Consider the following 24,969-nt stretch of genomic DNA (forward strand, 5'->3'; position numbering starts at 1 on the left):
CGCTTGCAACACTGTGTGTCAGACAGAGTGGTCAGCAACACTGAGGCTCCGTAGGGGACAGTCCTGTCTCCCTTCTTTTTCACCCTCTACACCACAGACTTCAACTACCACACAGAGTCCTGCCGTCTTCAGAAGTTCTCTGATGACTGCTATAGTCGGATGCATCAGTAATGGCGAGGGGACTGAGTACAGGGCTGTGGTGAGAAATGTTGTCGCATGGTGTGAGCAGAACCATCTGCAGCTCTACGTGACTAAGACAAAGGAGCTGGTTGTTGACCTGAGGAGGGACATGACACCAGTGACCCCTGTCTCCATCCAGGGGGTCAGTGTGGACACTGTGGAATACTATAAGTACCTGGGGGTGTATATAGACAATAAAGTGGACTGGGCTAAGAACACTGATGCCCTCTACAAGAAGGGACAGAGCATCTCTACTTTTTGAGGAGGCTGAGGTCTTTCAACATCTGCCAGACAATACTCAGGATGTGTGTGAGTCTGGTGGCCAGTGCTCTCCTGTTTGCTGTTGTGTGTTGGCGCAGCAGGTTGAGGGTAGCGGATGCAAACAGGCTCAATAAACTGATCTACAAGTCTGGTGACCTTGTGGGGGTGGAACTGGATTCTCTGGCGGCATTTTCTGAGAGGAGGACGCTGTTGAAATTACGTGCCATCATGGACAATGTCTCCCACCCCACTCCATGACATGCTGGTTGGGCAAAGGAGTACTTTTAGTAACAGACTCATTCTGCGAAAAGCACCACAGAGCGCCACAGGAGGTCATTCCTGCCTGTGGCCGACAAACTTTACAACTCCTCCCTCAGACTCAGACTGTCAGACACTGAATTAATGGTCATTGGACTGGCCCTGTCGGGTTTTGTTTGTGTTGTTTTGTGCTGCTTGTTTTGTGCTGCTTGTTGTGTGCTGCGGTAGTGCAGTATAGATAGGGTGCTTGTTGATATATTTTGTTCTTATTTCTACTTCTTATTTATCTTTTATTTCTGTTTGTTTCTGTTTTTATGTTCTTATCTTGTATCTTGTTAGTTTTTAGTTATTAGAGCGTGAGTGTCTGTAATAGAACTCAATTTCCCCTCGGGGATGAATAAAGTATGCTGATTCTGATTCTGATCATGAACGTCATGACGTCAAAGATGACGCTGCAGAAGAAAAAAAGAGAAAGGCAAACTAGTCTGCTGGCAGTCAGACCCGGGTCTGCTGGCACTTGATGAAAGGAGCCAGTTGGCTATTTCTAGCAGGTCTACACACATTTAAAAAATACTCCCTTTTCCACGCTAATGTTGGTGTAAAAATGGTTTTAGATGAGTGATGAAATGTTTCTGTCAATAAACGTTGTGTCCAGATGAACTGATTCAACTTTCTGGGAATCTCTCTCTCCCTCTCCCTTTCTCACTCAGATCTCTCTTTCATCTCTCTTCCCATTTTCCACCATTTCTACTTCTCTCTCACTCTCCTCTAACTCATTCTCACTGTTCTTGGTTTCCCCATCTCGTTCAACCTCCCTCCACTGATTCTCACTTTTTCCACTTTTCACTCTCTTATTTTTATGATTTTTTTTTCTGCAATCATATAGGTTAATTTTTATTTATTTTCCGTGTGTGAGTGTATGGATACAGTATGATAAATTACCCGTGTGTTTCTTTTGGGTTTTGTATGTACTACTATGTCTCTGTGCATTCTTCGCAGTAGTTTGATAAGGGCCCATTTCAAATTCTCTCTCTCTCTTTCAGTTGAACACCCAGACAAAATGGCAAATGATCAAGGTAAGCATTATCCAATTTTACCCATCTGTCTCTCTCTCTCTCTGTCTGTCATCTATCTGTCTATGTATCTGTCTGTCTTTCTTTTTCTCCAATCTATTCATCTCCACCACCCCCCCCCCAATGTTTGTTCATCTAATGCAGGACAACAGAAACATAGTTTCATGGTTTTACAGTGTGGACGATGTGAAAACCTGTGTTGTTATAATACATTGGTTAAACCACTCAATGAGACATTTTCTGAAACTGTTTTTCATTTTATGAGCTGCATTACAATAACACACACAAGTTTGAATTTCAGCTGTTGTACTGGAATGTAAACTAAATACATTCCAAATACTGCTTTTGAAAATCAAATCTCTTTCTCTCTCTCTCTCTCTCTCTCTCTCTCTCTCTCTCTCTCTCTCTCTCTCTCTCTCTCTCTCTCTCTCTCTCTCTCTCTCTCTCTCTCTCTCTCTCTCTCTCCCTCTCTCCCTCCCTCCCTCCCTCCCCCCCCCCATATCCAGGACGGGGTGGTGACCAGTCCTTCTGGCCGCCAGACAACAACTTGATTGATAGAAGTAACATCAACGGTAAGCCCCTCCCACTTTTGTCTTTTGTCTTTCTTCTCTTTCATCGCTCATCTCATCTTCTAAAGCAGGGGTCGGGAACCTTTTTGACTGGGAGAGCCATAAAAGCCAAATATTTCTAAATATATTTCATTGAGAGCCATATAGTATTTTTAACGTATAATAAATTAAATATGTCTTACTTTTAATGCGACTTCTGGTGCTGCATGGTTTTGCTGATGGCCTTGTAGTCTGGTTCATACGTGGTGAGGTTGAGCTTCATGCAGGCGTTGAGGCTTCCATCAGTTAAACGTGAGCGTAGGTTGGTCTTAATGTTCCTCATATGCGAGAAAGACTGTTCACATGCATATGTAGAGCCAAACATGGTCAATACGGCAATACTCACATGCTGCATTGTGTGGTATGTCACAGGAAGCTCGTTCCAAGTTTTAAGAATCAGCTGGTCTTCAGGTTGAAGATTTTTAATTTCTGTCCACTTGTGTTCCCTCGCCAGCTCTGCTCGCTGTCGCGCAAGACTTTCCAACTCTCCATTAAGTGACTTGAACTTACTCATCCACATGTCTGATGCCTTCAGGTCAGCAACTTCCAGCTCAAAGTCTCCGATAGAGACCCCGGGGATGCATGTCAGGTCGATTTTGTCCACTGCACACTCATGTGGATGAGTGATGAACTTGAAAAGACCAGTGCGCGCACGAAATTCTCCAAAACGTGCTTTGAATGACTGCAGGAGATTGAACGTAAAGCCAGCTAGCTGCTGGAGATCCAGATGTTGAGTGGAGTCACTTGCTAAGCATGCATCTCTAAATTGTTGCAGTCTTTCAAAGTGCAGAAGACGACCTGTTTCAATGTCCCTGAGAAAGACTTCCAGCTTGCTTTCAAATGCAAACACTGCTTGTTGAAGGGATGAGATTGTATTTCCAATACCTTGCATTTTCACATTGAGCTGGTTCAGATGGCCAGTTATGTCCACGAGATAGTGAAACTGCAGGAGCCAGTCAGTGTTGTCTAGCTCAGGATGCTTGACGCCTTTCATTTCAAGAAAAGTCCGGATTTCACTCAGGCAAGCTGCAAAACGGCTGAGCACCTTCCCCCTTGACAACCAACGCACGTTGCTGTGTAAAAGCAGACCGGGATAATGATTCCCAACTTCTTCTAACAGAGCTTTAAACTGGCGATCATTTAAAGCTCGGGCAACAATAAAGTTGACCACTCGAATGACCAGAGACATCACCTCGCCAAGCTCCTGGCCACACGTCTGAGCGCAAAGCGCCTCCTGGTGCAGGATGCAATGAAAACTTAGGATGGCTCTCTTTTCATGTTCACGGAGAAGCGCTACAAATCCTTTGTTCTTCCCCAACATACAGGGTGCACCATCAGTACAGACAGAAATAAGTTTATCCATCGGTAGTTTTTTTTCTTTAGCAAACTCCATGAAAGACATGAATAAATCCTCTCCTCTTGTTGTCCCTTTCATTGGCAAAACAGCCAAGCTTTCCTCACGCAGTGTGTCACCTGCAGCATACCTGGCAATGATACTGCACTGAGATAGATGGCTAACGTCTGTTGACTCATCTAACGCGAGAGAAAAGTATGTCCCGGCGTTTATGTCCTTAATTTGTGTTTACTCGACTTGATTTGCCATCATGATGCTACGATCGTGCACAGTTCTTGCTGACAGGGGCATGTCTTTTATTCGTTTGATTATCTTGTCTTTATTTGGGAAGTCATCAAACAGTTCATTGGCCACATCAAGCATGAATGTTTTGGCATACTCGCCATCTGTGAATGACTTTCCATTCCTTACTATTGCCAAAGCCCCCGCAAAGCTAGCGGAATTCCCGTCACCTTGCTTGGTCCACACACGTAGTTGCTGCTGACTCGTCTGCACTCTCCGCTGTAGCTCCTCGCGTGCCCTTTTCCTGCTGTCCCCCGCTGGATATTTCGATGCAAATGAAGCATGGTGCGTATCGAAGTGCCGCTTTATATTTGACCGTTTCATCGATGCAATTTTATCATTGCATATTAGACATACCGCAGATCCTGCTCTCTCCACAAATGCAAATTCCTCTGTCCACGCAGCCTGGAATGCACGGTAATCATCGTCTTTTTTTCTTTTCGCCATCTTTTCCGTTACAAGGGTTGAAGCGGATAAACTAGTTGGCTATCTGATAAAATTGATTTCTTCACCTTTACAATGACCCAGACATGCTCGCGAGCCATTGGTTACGGACCCGACCCACGGGTGACCCGTGAAATTTATCTTCAAAACTAATTTCTGTTTACTTTAAAATGACACAGTATTATTAAGAAATATCACAAGTATTTTAAAATCAGTTCCAAACTGATTTTTTTGAAAAAAAAATAAATTTTCAACTCAAAATTGTCTGGGAGCCATATGCCGTCACCGGAAGAGCCATATATGGCTCGCGAGCCATAGGTTCCCGACCGCTGTTCTAAAGTTACAGGTTTTAAATGTCATTAAAACTTCATTGTGTCTTTCACATTTCCCATGTGTAAAAATGAAAAGTGATTTTAATAAATTAACAGTCTCTCAAAAACTGAGTCGTTACTACTAATGAAAAATGAATAAGTAAATAATGATATGTAAATAAGAAAAAATAAGCAAATAATAAATTAATAATACGTGCGTTTAAGTAACAAAAACAGGCAGCTGCAGAAGCAACATTATCTCCAATAAGATAATTTCAGAAGTTTTAAAAAAATCGACAGAATGATTTGTATAATACGTTGTTTGAATTAAAAGACTCCTCGCTGTCTGCCTCGTTCTTTTTTCTCTCAGTCTGTCACGTTAACATTGACTCACAGAGCAGACACTTCCAGAGGTTTACCAGAGGTCAGCGACCAGCGCAGGAACTCATGTTACCTACTGGCCTGGATGACATTTCTCACTAGAAATGTTATCAAAATGCATTTGAATACCAAAACTATCTTAAAATATTTAATTTTCAAGGGTGTCCGGGTAGCATGGCGGTCTATTCCGTTGCCTACCAACACGAGGATCGCCGGTTCGAATCCCTGTGTTACATCCGGCTTGGTCAGGCGTCCCTACAGATACAATTGACCGTATGTGTGGGTGGGAAGACGGATGTGGGTATGTGTTCTGATCACTGCACTAGCATCTCCTCTGGTTGGTCGGGGCGCCTGTTCTGGAGGGAGGGGGACCTGGGGGGAATGGCCTGATCCTCCCACGAGCTACGTCCCCCTGGTGAAACTCCCCACTGTCAGGTGAAAAGAAGCGGCTGGTGACTCCACATGTATGGAGGAGGCATGTGGTAGTCTGCAGCCCTCCCTGGATCAGCAGAGGGGGTGGAGCAGCGATCGGCATGGCTTGGAAGAGTGGGGTAATTGGCCGGATACAATTGGGGAGAAAAGGGGGGGGGGTCCCCCCAAAAAAAAAAGAATGAGAGGAATGTCAGCCATTTCTTTTGTTGTCACAGACAGGAACTTGATGGTCATGTGACATGGACGCAGGTTGCACCAACATTTGGCTCTAAGCTGAAATGTTGATGTGAAACATTTTTTGTATTCAGAAACGTCGAGATTTAAACGTGTCCGGGGTTTGCAGAAATGTATAATGCCAACATTTTATTCTGGTGAGTCGACTGGAACACCACACCATCGGTTTCTATTGGACAGCCCTGCACTAAAGGGGTCTGTCGAGCATCATGGTTTGAAGCGTAAAGCCACTGACCCGGCTGCCGTGTTTGACGAGTTGGGAATGAGAAGGAGTTGGAGAAGTCACATCATGGTAGTGCCACATTTACATTTTCATTCCTTCCATTAGCTGTACGGTGGGCAGGGCACAGTACTTCTTTCCATCGTCAAAGCAGGAGATGAAAAGACCAGATGTTTACAGTACTCTTCACTGTCCTTTCATTTCTCCTTGAGTATGACAACAGTTGATACATGTTGCAACTCATATTACACATGTTATTACACGTGATATTATATTTTCCCTCTGGTTAAATGAGGAAGGAGGGGAACAATGTGTGCATGCCTTATCTACTGAAATATCTGTCACAGTGGAGGAGGAAATGAGATTCTGTTTCAATGACAGAATGGACAGAGCCCAGTCTGTATTTCTTTCTTCTGTCTATGACAGTCTGTCTGTCTGTCTTTCTATCTGTCTGTCATTCCTTCTCTCAGATAGTTAGACTGACCATCCCTGTTTCATTTTAGACTTTTCTTAATTTCTAGTCAAATCAAACAAATTACAGAATACATTTCACACTGAACGCAGGTTAAAAGAGAATAAAATCACATAATAACAGTGCAAAAGGGTAAAAATAAAAATGAAAGAAAAAGAAATGGGTGTGACACTTGATTCATCCGTCCATTCATTCTTTTTTCCTTCCTGTCTCCTTGACCACATTCTCTTCCTGTCACAGAAGGTTGAATCAGTTCACCTGGACACAACATTTATTGAGAGACACATTTCATCATCATCTAAGTGACCTCTTCAGTCTCAGCTGACTTCAGGTATCCAGCGGCATAACGACCCAAACCAGCGGTCGGTTTCATATGCAGCTAGGCCTGACCATTAACTAGAGTTTCAGTGGACGTGTGCACTATTCACAGAGGATTTGGGAATGTTTGCAGTCACAGCATTGTAAGAGGGCGACAGATCAGAATCAGGATCATGTTTGTTGGCCATGTAGGTTTGCACAAACATGGAATTTCTGGTTCCATGGCTCTCTCAGTGTACTTAACATAGAATAAGAACACAACAATCTTCACATATATACACAAGGATTGACTTGTACAGGGGAAATAAGAGGTGATAAGGTGCAGTGGTGCAGAGAATATATCAGAGATGCTGAAACAGATGTTAGCAGGTTACTTACATACAGGCCTGAGGTACATGGACATGACAGAGCGTACCAATATACGTACAATGTACAGTACAGTATATACTACATGTGCAGTACAGTGTATACTACATGGTTGGCTTTATTGACAGTGTCAAGTGTTCATTTGAATGACAGCCCACAGAAAGAAAAAGTTTTTATATCTGGTTGTTTTGGGGTACAGTACTCTGTAGCGCCTGCCAGAGGGGAGGAGTTGGAACAGGTTGTGACCAGGGTGTGATGGGTCTGCAGAGATATTGCCTGCCTGGTTCCTGAGTCTGGAGATGTATAAGTCCGGAATTGAGGGCAAGGTGTCTGGCTGGGAGAGTTGGCGTTGGATCGGCTGGGGGAGCTTGGTCTGCTGCGTCCAATGGGCCTAAGGTGCAGCAGCTTATGGGGTTTGGAAGCAACTGAGGCGCAGTGTTTGGAAAATACGCGTCTCAACTTTTCCGACACTCCCGCCACATACAGAATAACCACTGGTTATGCTTAAGACAGCTGTTGTCCTTTTCCTCTCTTCAGTCGGCTGGTGCACTGTTTGGGCGTCTTCCTGGCTTTGACAAACGCCCAGTTAGGATAACCACACTTAACCAGGGCCTATTTAATAGTACACATGGCCATTAAAACTCTAGTTAATGGTCACGCCTATTTGCATTTGAAACTGGTCGTTGGTTTGGGTCGTTATACCACTGTATTGTTTATAAGGGTGGGATACCTGCAGTCACTGTATTGTTTATAAGGGTGGGGACACCTGCAGTCAGGTGAGACTGAAGAGGTCACTTAGATGATGATGAAACGTGTCTTTCTTAATTAAACGCTGTGTCCAGATGGAGTGGTTCAACCTGTCATTGATTTTCTTACCTGGATTGTTGAGCATGCAGAAAGACATTCCCTTCCTGTGTTACTTTCTTATTTATTCCTTTCTGTGAGTTTTTCTTTTTTTCTTTTTCTGTCTCTTTTCCTCGGTCTCTTTCTCTCTCCTTTTACCACTGTCGCTCTTTCTATCCCCTATTCCAAGGTCAATTATTTGAAGACAGAGCGTGTCATCAAATCACATCCCTCCTTAACGCCTGTCACTCACAAAACACACACACACAATCTCTCTCTATCTCACACACACACACACACACACACACACATACACACTCATACAAATGGATAAAACATAAACGGGAAAAATACACACAAACACGCACATACATACACTCCCATACAAAATGCACACGCTCACATAAAACAAGCATGCCCGTAGAAAGCTCAAACACTCAAACTATACACACGTGCACACACACACACGCACACACATAAAACACATATGCACATGCAAAACTTACAAAGACACACACAAAAACCCATGCAAAACACAACCACTCACTCAGAGCATACACTCACAGACATACAAATACAGAAGACCCCCCCCCCATAAACACACATATATATATAACCAAAATTCAAGGAATCTCATATTTCTTTTTACATTTTTCATCATTCAGAACTGTGGCAAATTTAAGATTTTTTTACAAATTTTCATTAAAAGTGTATGACATTATGCGCTTAAGTAGATAATTTCATTTACAAATGTTTACAAAACTAACTCAAATTCAGAAAAATAAAATTGTGAAACACAAAATCCAACAGCGAAATTTTCACATTTGTGTCTTATTCAATCTTCTATCTATTGGTAGTTAATTTATCTATTAGTGATGGGCAATGTGGAGTACTTTCACCATAATCATAGGGGAATTGCACACAGTGTTGATAGAGTATATCACGATATCTGCTTACATGTGCAAAAATACAACGCTTAAGAATTCAGATGAGGTTCATCACATTGAACTGTTTGGTAATGTAAAGTATAATATCAAAGCAAGAATAATTTTCAAATAATACCCCCTCAAATATTTCACACCCAATTTTGTGAGAACTTTTACACAATAGATTCTCATTGTCATCTCTTTAGACAACAAAATTATGCATCACAATATAAGAATGTCTGAATTGAATTCCAATGGAAAATGATCAATTGTAATTGAATTGTCCGTGTATCTCATTTGAAAGAGCACAGTCTGTACTGGCTTCATGTTGCAGATTGAAGCTCCACTTCCTGACTTTGCACATAATTTGTAGTTTTTAACACTCACATCTTGGTTTTTGTGTATGCAACAAGTTTTTGATCCCACTTCCTGGTTTGGTGCATTCCAGAGTCTCCGATTGGCCAGATGCGTCCTCCTCATGGTAGTGCCACACCCCAGAAAAACAGCAACCTCCTGGTCATAATCGTTGTCTCTGTTGGAGCAGTTACCGTGGTGGTGGTCGTCATAGTAGCACTCATCTGCACCCGGAGATCATCAGCACAACAGAGGAAGTAAGACTGTCTGTCTACCTGTCTGCCTCTCTGTCTATCTACCTATCTGTTTCTAAGTTTAAGCTATCTATACGGGTGTGTCTGTCTGTCCATCTGTCTATATCCTATCATCATCAACGGCGTTCACTCGGGGTCGAGTATGACTGTCCTCCTTCTAGGTCCTTGTGGGTCTTCAGTTGGGCATAGGGCCAATCCTGGAGCCGCATATTTTGGGGCAGTGTGGGCAAGGGTGTGAAGAAGTGATTGAGGATGTGGTTTGGGCTTTTCTGGTAACTCGCTCCTCTCTGAGTATGCGCTTGTTCTCAGCAGCACAGTGGAGGAGGTCATAGTTGTAGCACCCAGCACCCTCACGGACAGACAGTCTCCAGGACTCCCTGTTTTTTGCTGCTGGTTCCCAGGTATTAAGGTCGATGCCAAACCTTTTGATGTGGGCCTTGATGTTATCTTTATATCGCTTCTTTTGTCCTCCTGGGGCATGGCGTACTGTCACGAGCTGAGACTAAAGGACTTGTTTCGGGGGGCAAGAGTCAGACATGTGGAGGACATGGCCTGTCCATCTCAGCTGATGTGCAATATTCGAAGTTATAGTAGGCATGTTGGCCTCCTTGAGGAAACTGAAGTTGGTGCGCTTATCCTCGCAGCTGATCTTGAGGGTCTCACTGAGGCATCGTTATTGGTATGCCTTGAGTGCCTTCAGGTGCCTGCTATATGTTGTTTAGGTTTCTGACCTGTAGGGTGGGCAGAACTACTGCTTTGTACACCAAAATTTTTGTTCTGGTCGGAAAGTCGCAGTTTTCAAAAACGCTTTTACTCAGTCTTGATAGGGCCCGGCTGGTACAACTGAGACGATGTTGTATTTCATTGTCAATGTTGGCTTTGGGGGAGAGAAGGATGCCAAGATATGGGAACTGATCCATGTTTTCGAGTCTGGTGTTGTCTACAGAGATGGATGGGGGCAGAGCTTGCATATTTCTGTTGGGTGGGGTTTGCTAGAGGATATGGGTCTTTTTTATGTTAATTGCCAGGCCAATCTGCTTGTATGCCTTTGCAAAGGCATTCAGTATGCTCTGTAGTTCCTCTTCTATGAGGGACACTAAGGCGTTGTCATCGGCATACTGCAGCTCTATGATGGATGTGGTGGGGGTTTTACCTTTAGCCCAGAATCTGTTAATATTCAGAAGATTCCCATCAGTTCTGTACATGATTTTGACTCTCTGAGGCAGATTTGGGACCCATGACGTGGAGGACGGTGGCAAAGAAGATAGAGAACAGGGTTGGGGCAATGACACAGCCTTGTTTAACTCCTGTGTGGACCTTGAAGGACTCTGTCTCGTCTCCATAACTGCTGAGTACTCTACCTGACATATTATTATGTAGTAGTCATAGTACTCTGATATATACGTCAGGGCAGCCTATTTTTGACAGAACTAGCCAGAGGGCCTGGTGGTTTATGGAGTCAAAAGCTTTGGTTAAGTCTATGAAGGCTATGTACAATGATTGATTCTGGTTCCTGGGCTTTTTCTTGGAGTTGGCGAGCAGTAAAAATCATGTCCATGGTGCCTCTGTTAGGACAAAAACTGCTCTGGGATTCTGGTAGAATATCCTCTGATATTCGGAGGAGTCTGTTGACCAAGACCCTAGCCAGGTCTTTCCCTGTGGTGGAAAGCAGGGAAATGCCACAGTAGTTTCTGCACTCAGCTTTTTCCCATTTCTTAAAGATAAAGACAATGAGTTTGTCTCAAAGTTGTGGAGATATTTCCTCTTTTTCCCATATTTTAAGTAGCAGGGCATGGATACTGTGTCTGAAGAGCAAAGGTCCACCTGCCGTTGGTACTTCTGCCGGTATTCCATCAAGACCAGCAACCTTGTTGATTTTCATCTTCCTTATGGCATCCTGGACTTCTCTTGGATTAGGTGGTGCTGCCATGTCCTCCTCTAGTTTGTTGAGGGAGTTGCTGGAGGGCATCCATCTCAGGGCTAGAGTCCCGGTTTAAAAGGTCCTGGTGGTGCTCTTTCCACCTCTCTTTGATTGACTCATTGTCAGCAGTGTGTGCCCATCTTTGGAGTGAAGGGGGGTTAGACGGGGGTGGCTGGGACTGTATATTGCTTTAGTAGTATTGAAGAAGCCTCTGGTATCCCCTGCATCTGTAAGGTGCTGGATCTCAAGGGCCTTCTTCGTCCATCACTGGTTCTTCAGTTCCCTGACCCGACACTGGATGGCTGACCTTGCTCTTGCATGGGCAGCTTGTTTGTTTTGGCAGTTGATATCATTCTGCCAGATCCTAAGGCTTGCCTCTTGATGCTGATTAACTGTTGGATTTCCAGATCATTCTCATCAAACCAATCTTTGTGGGTCTTCTTATGTCCAAGAGTGATTTTACAGGTGCCAGTGATTGCAGTCCTAAGCATATCCCAGTGGCTTTCATTATCATCCGGATACTGTTTGGGCATTGATGTACTGAACATGGCCTGGAAATATTGATGAGAGGAGGTATCAGTAAGTTTTTCAAGGTTGAGCTTTGGGCAGCACTGCTTTTTCTACACCCTTCTTTTCTGGTGAAGTTGGATGGACGGGGTGGAGCGGATAAGGCAGTGATCAGTCCAGCAGTCATCTGTATTGATCATCACTCTGCCATTAAGTACCTCGTGTCGGTCTCTTTGACGGATGATACTGTTGTCAATGAGGTGCCAAATGTTAGAACGGGGGTGCCTCCAGGTTGTTTTAAATTTGTTCTTCTGGCAGAAGAGTGTGTTGGTGGTGAGTAGGCTGTGTTCTAAGCATGGTTTTAACAGCAGCATGCCATTTGAGCTTGTGTTTCCAACTCTTCCTTGAGGACTTTGGTGAGAACATTATCCAGGTTGGCATAGAAGGTCTCCTTTACTTCATCTTGTGAGTCAAATGTTGGCACATATGCACTAATGACAGTGATGCTTCGGTTATTTACAAGCGCCAGTCGTATTGTTATCAGGCGTTCATTGATGCCCAGAGGAAGCTCAGCAAGGTGACAAATGAGGTTGTTTTGATGGCAAAGCCCACACCTTGGATCCTCAGCTCATCAGCTGCTTGTCCTTTCCAGAAAAAAAGTATAACCACCCTTCTCCTCAACTGCCCTTGGTTGGCCAATCAGGTTTTAGAGAGTGCGGAAATATCAGTCCGGAATTTTCTCAGTTCTTGGGTGATGATAGCAGTACGCCGTTCACGTCAACTGCTGGATTGATTGTCCATGAGGGTTTGTATGTTCTAGGCTCCAAAATATATGAGTTTGTGACTGCATGGTGGTGATCCCTCTGTATGCAGTGGTCCAGACAGGCGGCATGAGGCGGGCTGTTTGGGACATCTTTTCTAGCCCCATCCCCAACAGGGATGAGCAGAGCAGATCCTAAATAGGGCTGCTCAGGTGTGAGTGCAGCAACTGAGAGGTCCCCCTGCCTCAGTCCCAGGGCTTAGTGACTGATCATACGCCCACCACCTGTGTGCCAGATCGTGGCTAGGGGCTGCCAGACTTTGCTGTCCTTTCCCCGTCACCTCTTCCTGATCGCCACAGGGCTTTGACCCTGGATGTTTATGGGTTGATCCTTGTGGGAAGATGCCTGCATGTGATAGCTTTTTACATGGAGAAGCTGAAGCGCCTGCAGCCACCACATGGTCCTTGGCAGGGGGTGGCCAGAATCCAATGGCACGGAAAACCAAGACAATTGAGGACCACCCTCTGTTGCAGCCTTCATCCGCTTTCACTGGCATTGTGACCTGAACACATCTTCCACCAGTTCCACTTTTGAGGTCTTTGTTGGATCGCGCTTTGTTTGGCGCCTCCCCCTTGACCTATCCACCTTGGGTGACCCTACCAGGAGCCAAGCTCCCGACGGCATAACTCTTGGGATCATTAGGACCCGCAAGCTTCTCCACCACGACAAGGGGGCGATCCAGGAGAAGATAAATCCTATATCCACACACACACACACGCGCGCGCACACACACACACAGTTAAGGTCAAAATTATTAGCCCCCTTTATGAAATCAAACAAAACTCTTAACTTTTCCATGGAAATGACCATAACCAAAGGTGTTTATAGTTTAATTGCTTCCAAAAGAACAAAGACAAAATCCCCACTAAGCTTGATTAAGATATTTTACTGATGTGCTGAATTGAAACAAGAAAAAACAAAAATGGCAAGGCCAAAATTATTAGCCCTCTGACAATTAATAGTCAATAGTGGAACCTTTCTGACTCACAACTGACAACAACCTCTTATGGTAGTTCCTAAGTAGGTTGGCACATGTCTCTTGAGGGATCTTAGCCCATTCTTCCATGGCAAATTGTTCCAGCTCATCCAAATTGCGTGGTTTTCGAGCATGGACATTAACCTTGCGCTCCTGCCACAGATTCTCAATAGTATTGAGATCTGGGCTCTGAGAGGACCACTCCAGGACCTTGTGTATGCTTCGGGTCATTGTCTTGCTGGAAAACCCAGCAGCGACCTAAAACTAGATTGGCAGCAGATTTCTTTACATTATCCTTCAAAATGTCAAAATAATCTTCTTTCTTCATGATCCCATGCACCCGAACAAGGTTCCCTGTGCCTGAAGCAGCAAAACAGCTCCACAGCATTATGCTTCCACCACCATGTTTAACTCTGGCAACTGTGTTTTTAGGGTTGAAGGCCTCTCCCTTCCTTCGCCAAACAAAAGCAACATCCAGTTTAGTCTCATCAGACCAAAGGACAGCCTTCCAAAACTCATGCTCATTCACAGGCAAACTTCAGTCTGGCTTTAATGTGCCGCTGTGTGAGAAATTGAGTTTTTCTTGGACCATGACCTCGAAGCCCACCACGATGAAGAGCCCTCACAACAGTCTTCCTTGAAACATCAAGTCCAGAAGAGGCCAGTTCAGCAACAATCATCTTGGCAGCGATCCGAGGATTGTTGTTGACATCTCTGACTATTTTCCTCTCCAAAGTTTTTGAAATCTTGCACTTTCGACCACGCCCAGGTTTGTTTCTAACACAATTTGTCTCCTTGTGCTTTGCAATGATGCAATGTACAGCTGTTCTAGACACTGTGAAACGCTTGGAAATGGCAGTATAGCCTTCCCCCTTAAGTAGGCATCCATTATCTTCTTTCTGAGTTCCAGGCTGATTTCTTTACTTTTTGGCATGATGAATTTACTTCTTACCAAGAATTTGAGTAGTCCCTCTCAATCAAGTGTTCAAGTGCCACTAGCCCTGTTGATGGGAGTCCCTTAAGTAAAGTCCAATGCTGATTGGTTGCTCAGGTGTGGTTTGAAAGTTGATTGATTGGTCAGGAGTGTTTTGAAAGAAAAAATAATTACATGAGGGCTAATAATTTTGACCACCTCAATTTTCACTACATTTGGTGTAAAGCAAACCTGAAGATTTATTTTACATTCCAAAATGTACCAAATAGGGCCCTTAACATTGATTGATGTTTTACTATGTAAAGTTTTATGGGTGATGCAAACATTGGGCAGAATTGTAGGGAAATGTTCCATAGTTCCTTGTGGGCTAATAATTTTGACCTTAACTGTATGTGTGTGTGTGTGTGTGTGTGTGTGTGTGTGTGTGTGTGTGTGTGTGTGTGTGTGTGTGTGTGTGTGTGTGTGTGTGTGTGTGTGTATGCACACACACACACACTCTCTCTCTCTCTCCCTCTCACCCTTTTTCGAGTGGTGTGTGTCTTCCTCGAGCTTGCGTCCTCTATCAGAAGCCTGGGAGTTTGAGGGTTTCGCACAGTATCCTAGCTGTTCCTAAGACTGCACCTTTTTGGACAGAGACCTCAGATGTTGTTCCTGGAATATGCTGGAGCCACTCTACCATTTTGGGTTTCACAGTCCCTAGTGCTCCTTTTTCCACTGGGACTACTGTAGATTTCACCTTCCACATTCGATCTAGTTCTTCCTTCAGCCTTTGGTATTTCTCTAGCTTCTCGTGCTCTTTCTTTCTGATGTTGCTGTTGCTCGGGATTGCTACATCGATCACTACTGCTGTCTTCTGTTCCTTGTCGACCACCACAATGTCTGGTTGGTTAGCCAGCACTTGCTTGTCAGTCTGGAATTTGAACTCCCACAGGATCCTAGCTCTGCCATTCTCACCCACCTTTGACTTCTTCACCCAACAGTACCACAGTTTCCACCAGCAACCTGCTGGTCAACAGCACTGGGGGCATTCCTTAGTAACCCCAGTCTCGACCAATCCAGCATGGAAATCTGATTTATGATCCGCATATTAGATTTGGCAAAGGTTTTATGCCAGACACAGCCCTCCCCATTTATCTGGGCTTGAGACCGGCAGTAAGAATACACTGGCTTGTGCATCCCCAGTGGCTTGGTCACATTAACTAGTCAATGAGGCATTTAAAAGAATAGTTTGGATTTTTTGAAGTCTATCTCTAATTCATACTCACCACACACGTAGTACATAGGTTGGTTTAATTTTAACAGTCATCCATCCTTCATACTGGACATGCGGATCCATCTCATCATCTAGAATTCAGTACAGCTAATGGAGGAAAACAATGCAATCCTTTTCATATTAATAACCCTTTCTCCATTGGTTCAACAGGAAGAGAGCAACTCACAGCACTAGTAAGAGAAAAGGAAGCCAGAAAGAGCTCCGCCCCCCAGACCTGTGGATCCACCATGAGGAGGTGGAGATGAAGACCATGGAGAAGGCTCCTAGCACCACCCCCTCAGGACGTGATTCGCCCATCCAGGCCTGTCAGGACCTCCCTCAGGTCGCGCACAGCCAGTCAGAGAGCCAGATGGGTAGCAAGAGCAGTCACTCAGGTAGAGCTTGTTTTTTGCTGATTAGTGGGTGGAATTTAATTGTCTAAGTGTCTTTAATTGTTAATTTGGTTATTATTTGTTCATGAATCTCTGTATTTATTAATTAAATAATGTCTTCAGGTTATTTTGTTTTTTGGCTATTTTTGTTCAATTTTAGAATGCAAAACTAATAGAAAGTGGCAGGAAGACAGATATACAGATAGACACATTAACAGAGAAGAACATGGCCACCATATCTTCAATCACCGTTTCTCTGTTCTTCTTCTTCTACTTCCACCTCTCTTTCTCTCCTCTTCCTCTCTTTCTGTAGGAGCAGATGGTGACGAGGTCTCCAGCAGCATATCCACTTTGGAGCGCTCCCTGGCTGCACGCAGGCCGACACGCAGCAAAATGATGATCCCCATGGACTCGCAACCGAGTAACACTCGTAAGTAACACATTTGTTTTTCTATTCTGCCTTGTTCTATTAAGATATCTGTTATAATCTATTTATGTATTAATCTGTCTGTTTCTTGAAGCAGAGGTTTTACATTCACACACATGCACAGACAATTATCCTCAATGATTTCTTAGACAGAGTGGAAGGAGAAGGAAATTTCAGCAGATGAAATAGTGATAGTAGGAAAGAGGAGGATTGTGGGTAAATTTGGGTAGGGTGGAAGGTAGATTCCGCTCTGTACTTTCTGTGTGTGTGTGTGTGTGTGTGTGTGTGTGTGTGTGTGTTTTGGACAATAAGGACACTGCCTTACAACACATCTTCAATGTCCTTTTGTACTCTAGCACAGGGGTGGCTAACTAGGGCTGGGTTCAAAAAAATCGATCTCCCGATTCAGAATCAATCGCTTACAAACAAAGACCCAGTCATCACAACGGACAATGCTACAAATATGGTCCATGCTGTGCAATTGATTTAGCTGTTGCATATGTTTTGCGCACATACTAAACTTGGCCTCACAAGCAGCTCTCAAGCAAAGCGGTACCTCTGTGTCCTCGGAAGCGGTGTGCCTTCTGAGAGACTGTTCTCACCCGCTGGTAATATCGTTACTGCACAAAGGAGCTGCCTCACTCCGCAACATGTAGATCAGCTCCTTCTCTTGCAGAAACACCTTACCATCTCCAAGAAGTGAGAAAGCAGTCACGAAAACGAGCTGGAGTTGGTCCCCGGGCGCTGCATGGCGGCATCCCACTGCTCTTTGCTACACAGCTAGGATGGGTTAAATGCAGAGCGCAATTTCCCCACGGGGATTAATAACGTATATCAGATTCAAAAAAAAATTTTTTTAAATGTATATAATTTTCCCCTTTAAACAGTATCAAACTAAATCATCACTATAAACAGTGTTACTATGTAAATTATGTTTCACTTAACACAGTGAGTGAACCATTTATCTTGTTTTTGCGTTGGGGAGGAGTGTGTCCATAACAGACAGAGGCGCTTCCTTAGGTCACAAAAACACATTTACATACACAGATTTCCAACACACATGGAGATGTATGTACACATTAGCACACACGCACAAAACAGTGTTTCTCTATATTATCTGGTCAAGGAGTTTGAGATATGACATAAAATCAGGTACAAGGGCTTCCTCCGTAGGAAGACATTTCTTTTACAAAGCAGTGGTTTGATGATAAAATGTTCAGTCATTTAAAAACACAATGACTTAAAAATAGTGTCATCAAATCAAATATTCCTGCTAAGAAAATATTCAGTAGCAGATTTGGTTCACTGTACTCAGGAACCAAACAACAAGAAAAGGCACATTTGTGTGTAGTTGCAAATTTTGCATCCTGGTGTTCAGCATGTAATTCTCACACAAGTTGAAACTTGATCTAGATTAGATTTTACACTGCTAAACAGAAAGTTTTGGTGGTGATGAAAAGGTGCTAAAAGTTTCGGGTAGCTAGTGAAGTCCTAAAATCGTGATTATAAGAAAGCTAACATCGTTTACTGAATATCTAAAGCAACATAACACCAGGATCTTGGGAATGTGGAAAAATAAGTTCTTCTGGCAAATTTCAACTATGTTTTCCTGTTATCTAGTTATTGCCATCAACTGTTATAGAGCTGTTTGCCAGATAAAGGAATATCTTGAACTCATGACGTAAGCTTAAGCCAGGAACAGACTAGAAGAAGTCCTAATGGACTGGGGAAAGAATCGGCATCACACATTTAACAACTGACTTTCACAGATTACAGTCGTCGACAAACAGTGCTTATGACTGCGGTCATAGAGGAACAAACCCATGCTAATAAATTTAGACTCGTCCAGACCTCGGTCATAAAAATCAAACATATTTGATTGTATGGTGACGGCTCCGACTAGTTGATCACTCGATGGGGATGTGAGCGATTTGAACTTTAAACCTCCAAACATCACTTAATAACACGTACCTAGTGACTTGTTTTGCATTGACCGCATTTGCATCTGCAGACTCTTCACCATATTGAAAATCAGTCGTCATGGACAAATCAGGGTTTTAATGGACCTTTAAACTATCTTGTGTCTTTCTGGCTTAATAATAATAGTAGGACAGAACAAGGTTATTAGATAGATAATGAATCATGCATATCTTAGACTACGTTGAACTCCATTTTAAAACATGTAAACTTCCTTTTTGTTTTTGAGTTTTTTAACTTATAAACAACATCATATTTTTATATAAATGTGGGTGAATGTGTAGCCTAGTTTACAAGGGCCAGAGTCAAATCCTTTGGAAAATATTTTTGGCATGTTGGGTCATGATCTGACCATTGAAGGCCTCCATGGCAGAAAACAAACGCCCGCATGTGGCAATCCCTCTGGATGCAGTAATTCAGTCTGGAGGTTTGAGGTAGGCTATTTTTAGGGCACCTTTTCTAGCCCCTTCCCCATGTGGGGTGAGCAGAGTGGATCCTTAAGAGGGCTGCTCAGTCGTGGGTGCAGCTACCGGAGGGCTCTTTCTACCTTGTTCCAAAAGCCCAACAACTGAATCTAACACCCACTTCCTGATCAGCCAGCTCATGACTAGGGGCTTCAGGATCTCACGATCCTGCCCCTGTTGCCACTTGCCCGTCGCCATAGGACTTAATCCGGGATGTTAGGGTGGATTCGCTTTATGGAGGACGCTTGTGCGTGATTTTGTTTAATGTGGGGAGACTGGTGCACAGACAGCCACCACACGGTCCTTAACAGATCTGGGTCAGGATCCATTGGCATGGAATCCAAGACGACTGGGGACCCATTTCTGCTGCAGCCTTCATCCGCCTTCCCAGCCATTGTGATGCTTCCCTAAAGTCAGCCATCATCCTCTGTCTGTTTCACCGTTGAGGTCTTGGTAGGCTTGCTCTTTGTCAGGGACCTCCCCCTTGACCTTACCGCCATGGGTGACCTTGCCATTAGCATAGCTCCAGATGGCACTGCTCTCAGAATCTCAGGACCACACAAGTTTCTCCACCACGACAAGGTGACAATCCACAGAAAAGACACACAAAGAGAAACAAATATACAAACAGCCATACCTGGCTCTGCCAAATGTTGGAAGCTAAGCAGGTATGGACTTGGCTAGTAATTGGAAGGGAGACCTCCCAGGAAAACGGAGTTCCTGCCGGAAGTGGTGTTGGTGGGCCATTAGAGAGCAGTCTTCCCTGTGGTCCTAATAAAAACAACAAATATCAAAATCCCAATGCAATGACGGAGACACTGTGCTGTAGGAGATACCGTCCTTCGGATAAGACATTAAACCTGATTCACTGTCATCATTAAAGAGCCCATGGCACTTATCGCAAAGAGTAGGGGGTTCCTCGTGCCCTGGCAAAATTCCCAACCTGCCTCTCTACCTCTGGCCACCCTTAATCATCCCCCCGTGGAAGTGGCTCAGTTATTCCTCCCTCTCCACCTCAAGCTGATGTGTGGTGAGGGTTCTGGCGCAAAATGGCTGCCGTGCATCACCCAGGTGGTGCTACACATTGGTGGTGGGTGAAGTGAGTTACCCCCTTTTGGGTGTCAGGAAAAGCACTGTGTAAATGTAGTGATTATTATTATTATAAATACTGGCAATCACTGAAAGAAAATCACACTATTCTGTCTCCTACAAACAATGAAGTGAGGCACACTCATTTCCTTTCTTTCTGTCTCCCTCTCGCTTCACAGTCCAAACTCATTTAGAAGATATAGATCTCATTACTCTGTGAGCGTGTGTGAGCGTGTGTGTGCGTGTGTGTGTGTGTGTGATTAACCGCCTTCAGCCTGTCCAGGTCAAAAGTCAAACTATTCCCTCTCTTCACTGATAGAGTAGAGGACACTCTTTTATATTTATTTAACGCTATTTTTACTGACTTTCTTTTTTTTTTTTTTTTTAAATTTACTGACTGCTTGGGTGAAACTTCACAGTGTCTGGAACACAAGAATGGGTTTTTTTGTAAGCAAGACTACCCCCTGGTGGAAGGATATGATATTGCACAGTAAAGTGAGTGGTATGTAAACCTTTGATTAATGGAACTATTACTGATCATGGTATGTGAATTTCACATCATTTTGTTATTCCAGATATCCCTATGTGTAACTATATAATTCGTCGGCAGATCAACTACTATGTCTTTATTTGTTTTTTTTGTTTTTTTTAACTAGTAGTATGGCGGTGGCATGGTGGTGCAGTGGTTAGCGCGGTCGCCTCACAGCAAGAAGGTTCTGGGTTCGAGCCCCGGGGTAGTCCAACTTTGGGGGTCGTCCTCTGTGTGGAGTTTGCATGTTCTTCCCGTGTCTGCGTGGGTTTCCTCCGGGTGCTCCGGTTTCTCCCCACAGTCCAAAGACATGTAGGTCAGGTGAATTGGCTGTACTAAATTGCCCCTAGGTATGAAAGTGTGTGTGTGTGTGTGTGAGATGGCCTGGCGGCCTGTACAGGGTGTCTCCCTGCCTGCCGCCCAACGACTGCTGGGATAGACTCCAGCATCCCCGTGACCCTGAGAGCAGGATAAGTGGTTTGGATAATGGATGGATGGATAGTCGTATGGCAAAGAGCCCTTAGTGTAGTTTAAACTGTCTAGTATTCCAGCAACTATCTCTCATGTTTTCAAGTGTTTCGTCATGCTTTCATACTTACATGTTGATGTAGGTTTTCATTTACTCCAGCAAGTTCTGTCACTCAAGTTACAGACTTTAAACTAGTTTGAGAAAGATAATCCATCACAGTGAACATTCTGGAAATTATATTTTTGTTAGAGTTAGCTTTGCGGATGACGCAGTTGAAAATGCAGATTGCTTTTGAGTTTTCCAGAGCTTTCTACTTCGTTATTAAACAGAAACAACAGCAGTGTAAGTTGGTAGAGGGGGGGGGAGGGTGGCAAGAAAGAAGCAAATGACTAAGCAGCAAAAACAAGCACTTGGAAGTCTTTGTTCATGCCCAGAGATAGAGGCAGTAGACCCAGCACGCACTTGGATGTAATTACACAGTCTGCTCACCGTGTGGGATGGTTTGCAAGAGTTGTGCCATTATTTATGTTTTCTACTTCTTTCTACTTTAAGTTTTTTTAAAATATATATTTACCTGAACTGCACGTTGTCATCTTCTTCTGTTTGAGTCATGTCATACTCGTGTCATAGTGAGACGCACAGTCTGAGGTGAGTTACAGCAAGCTAGGCGTAGTACAGAATGGTGGGTGCCACGTAAAGATGGAAGATGTCCTACTAGCAGAAGACCAGGCAGCTGTGAGACAGCAGCAGTCTATGTTGCTGCCTGCCGTAAAGTGAGGGACAGACACCTGACACACGGTGTTGCTGTTACATTTGGTCACATTTGTTTTGTTTGTTACTATGTTTCTTTGCTCTACTTTGTTTTCTAATGCTTGCTTTGGCAATAAGTACTGTGTTACATCATGCCAGTAAAGCCATGTGAATTTGAGAAAGAGCGTGAAAAGGAGAGGGAGAAGAGAGACAGAGAGGGAGAGACGGAGAGAGTAAAGGGGAGGGAGAAGAGAGAAAGACAAAGGGAGGGAGAGACAAAGAGAAAAGGGGAGAGACAGAGGGGGGAGAGGGAGAGAGAGCGAACAAGGGGAGAGACGGGGGGAGAGAGGGATGGAGATACAGTGAGAGAGAAAAGGTGAGGGGGAGAGGGAGAGACAGAAAAACAGAGATAAAATGAGAGAGGGGGAAGAGGGGGAAGAGACGGAGAGAGAGAGAGCAAAAAGGGGAGAAAATGGGGGGGAGACAGAAAAGGAGAGAGGGAGGGAGGGAGGGAGGGAGGGAGAGAGAGAGAAACGGAGAGTGAGGGGGACAGGTGCACAACATTGGGCATACATGTACTCAAACATACATACAACCAGAAGGTTAGAATGGTGTGATGTGTTCAGAAAGTCTAGAACATTCTGGTGGGCAGGACAAGACCAGCGGCGTACTGCTGAGACCTGGTTATAAACACACGGAGACTGAGGATAGTGTCGACAAAGCTCACGCGTGAACACATGCAGTAAATTGGAACCGTTAGTATTCGGGACGCCCAGTAAACTCGTGTCTTCAGTTCAACCATTTCTTGAAATGACGCGGTATGTTGCCTGATAGTGCCTCGCTGTAGCGAAAGTTGTGTTCTCTTAAACATTCTTCCCTATCAGCAATAATGGAGATGTTATAGAAATTACTGTACTGTCTCCTGACATGAAGCGATATATACACTGACCACAGTATTACCTGTCATTGTGTACACAATATCGTCACGTCATTACCTCATATGGTTGGTTCTCTGTAATCTTTTGTGATCATTTGAGAGAAAATACAGAAACCTTACAGCTAGTCTGCACCTCAGATGAAAAGTATCTTATGCACAGTTTTTACAACGTGCATACGTTGTAAAAACCTGTCAGCCATTCAGTTCATTTAGTGTTAAACAAATAATGGCACATTTTGGGCACTTTCCACTCTTAAACCCCCATCAAAGGCTAAACCAGATTACACCACTGACTGATTAGTTTGGTGACTGACTGATATATATTTTAACTTACTGACTGGCTGACTGACTTAAACTAATTAACTGTTGTTTTTGTCTTGACCGTCTGCAGCACTCATGTACTGCTGTCCTTGCTGTCTTTCTGTTCTTGCTGACTGTTGTTACCTTTTAGCCTAAGGGTTGGTTTAGCTAGTAATTTATAAATATTACTGTGACTGAATGACTTCTTGACTCACAGTTGGACAGTTTTATGAAATAACTTCCTAAGTTGACGGCATAGTTCATAACGCTTTCTCCAGCCATGACTGACTGACATACTGACGGTAATACTCTTTGGCTGACTGTAAACACATTATCTTTAAATAATCATGTATTTATTAAATGTTTTCAGCGGTGGTGAGTGCCATCCCAGTGGCAACACTAGACTCCTCCCAGTACCCGGGTATCATTCCCAGTCCTACCTGTGGTTACACCCATAACCAGTTCACCCTGAGAGCCATGCCCTTCCCCAGTCTGTCCGTCGACAGAGGATACACACCAGGTAACATGATAAACAATTATATTCATGTTTTTATCTTGGTGGGATTTTATTTTGCTTCTGATTCAGTGTGTTCCTATGGTTACACGGAGACCAGGGGCCTCATGTATCAGTCGTTACTATGGGCAAATTTGTGCGTACACACCCATGGGATTTTTTTTAGCCCTGACGTTTGTGTCAGAGACCACTGTAGAACCTGGGTCACCCCTGAATTTAGACACTGACTGGCTAACACTGATGTCTTTGCAGGCCTGGGTGATTACTCGTTGCAAGGGGTAGACAATAGATGTTAGGAGGAAGGAATTACAAATAACCATCATGCTTTGCTCTGATGTCAGACAATCCTGAGGGCTAAAAAATCCCATGGGTGTGTACGCACAAATTTGCCCATAGTAACAATTGATAAATGAGGCCCTTGGTGTCCAGCATATGAATTTAAAATCGCAGTCAAACTTGACTCAAAATACATGTACATTATACGGGTTTAATACACACCTGCCAGCCAATCAGAAACCAGTATTCTCTGTTACCATGATATGTATGCACCGATCAGCCAGTCAGGTGAAAAGAAGCGGCTGGTGACGCCACATGTATCAGAGGAGACGTGGTAGTCTGCAGCCCTCCCCAGATTGGCAGAGGGGGTGGAGTAGCGACCGAGACAGCTCAGAAGAGTAGGGTAATTGCCCAGATACAATTGGGGAGAAAGAGGAGGAAAAAAAGGAAAAAAACTGATACCACCTCTGGGGTCTGAGAAGGCTTAGAATAAAGAATGTTAAAAAGACGATGAAGATTAAAAATGGTGCCTGTTTTTGACAAATCCACTCTGGTCTGGGAAATTATAACTGGAAGCACTGTGTAAACGGTGAGCCCGGGCTTTAGCCAGCATCCTCACATCAGTATTAAGTAGTGAGATAGGTCAGTAAGATACACAATCAAGGGGGTTCTTACCCTGCTTGAGCAATATAGAAATTGAGCCTCACATAATGATGGAGGGAGAGAGTGAGCGCTGAATGATTTGCCAAACATTTCAGTCAGTAATGGGGAAAGAAGCATTGAAACGTTTCTTACGAAATTCGGTTGGGAAACCATCTGGCCCCGGAGACTTGCCACTCTGCTTGGGTCCGGTTGCTTTATTT

The 24,969-nt window shown here is 44.0% G+C and overlaps 1 protein-coding gene across 1 annotated transcript in view; it reads left to right on the top strand.

The window, feature by feature from the left end:
* The window catches only part of dcc (DCC netrin 1 receptor), a gene marked incomplete at its 5' end in the record, with an annotated part of 148,172 nt that overhangs the window by 117,891 nt on the left and 5,312 nt on the right, over positions 1 to 24,969 (top strand). Inside the window, 6 exon segments of the mRNA XM_056290895.1 lie at positions 1,743 to 1,775; positions 2,279 to 2,344; positions 9,412 to 9,574; positions 16,154 to 16,377; positions 16,688 to 16,804; positions 23,687 to 23,836. Coding sequence (XP_056146870.1) covers positions 1,743 to 1,775; positions 2,279 to 2,344; positions 9,412 to 9,574; positions 16,154 to 16,377; positions 16,688 to 16,804; positions 23,687 to 23,836 — 753 coding nt within the window.

The sequence above is a fragment of the Lampris incognitus genome, chromosome 12, assembly GCF_029633865.1.
Source record: "Lampris incognitus isolate fLamInc1 chromosome 12, fLamInc1.hap2, whole genome shotgun sequence".
Lineage (NCBI taxonomy): Eukaryota > Metazoa > Chordata > Actinopteri > Lampriformes > Lampridae > Lampris > Lampris incognitus.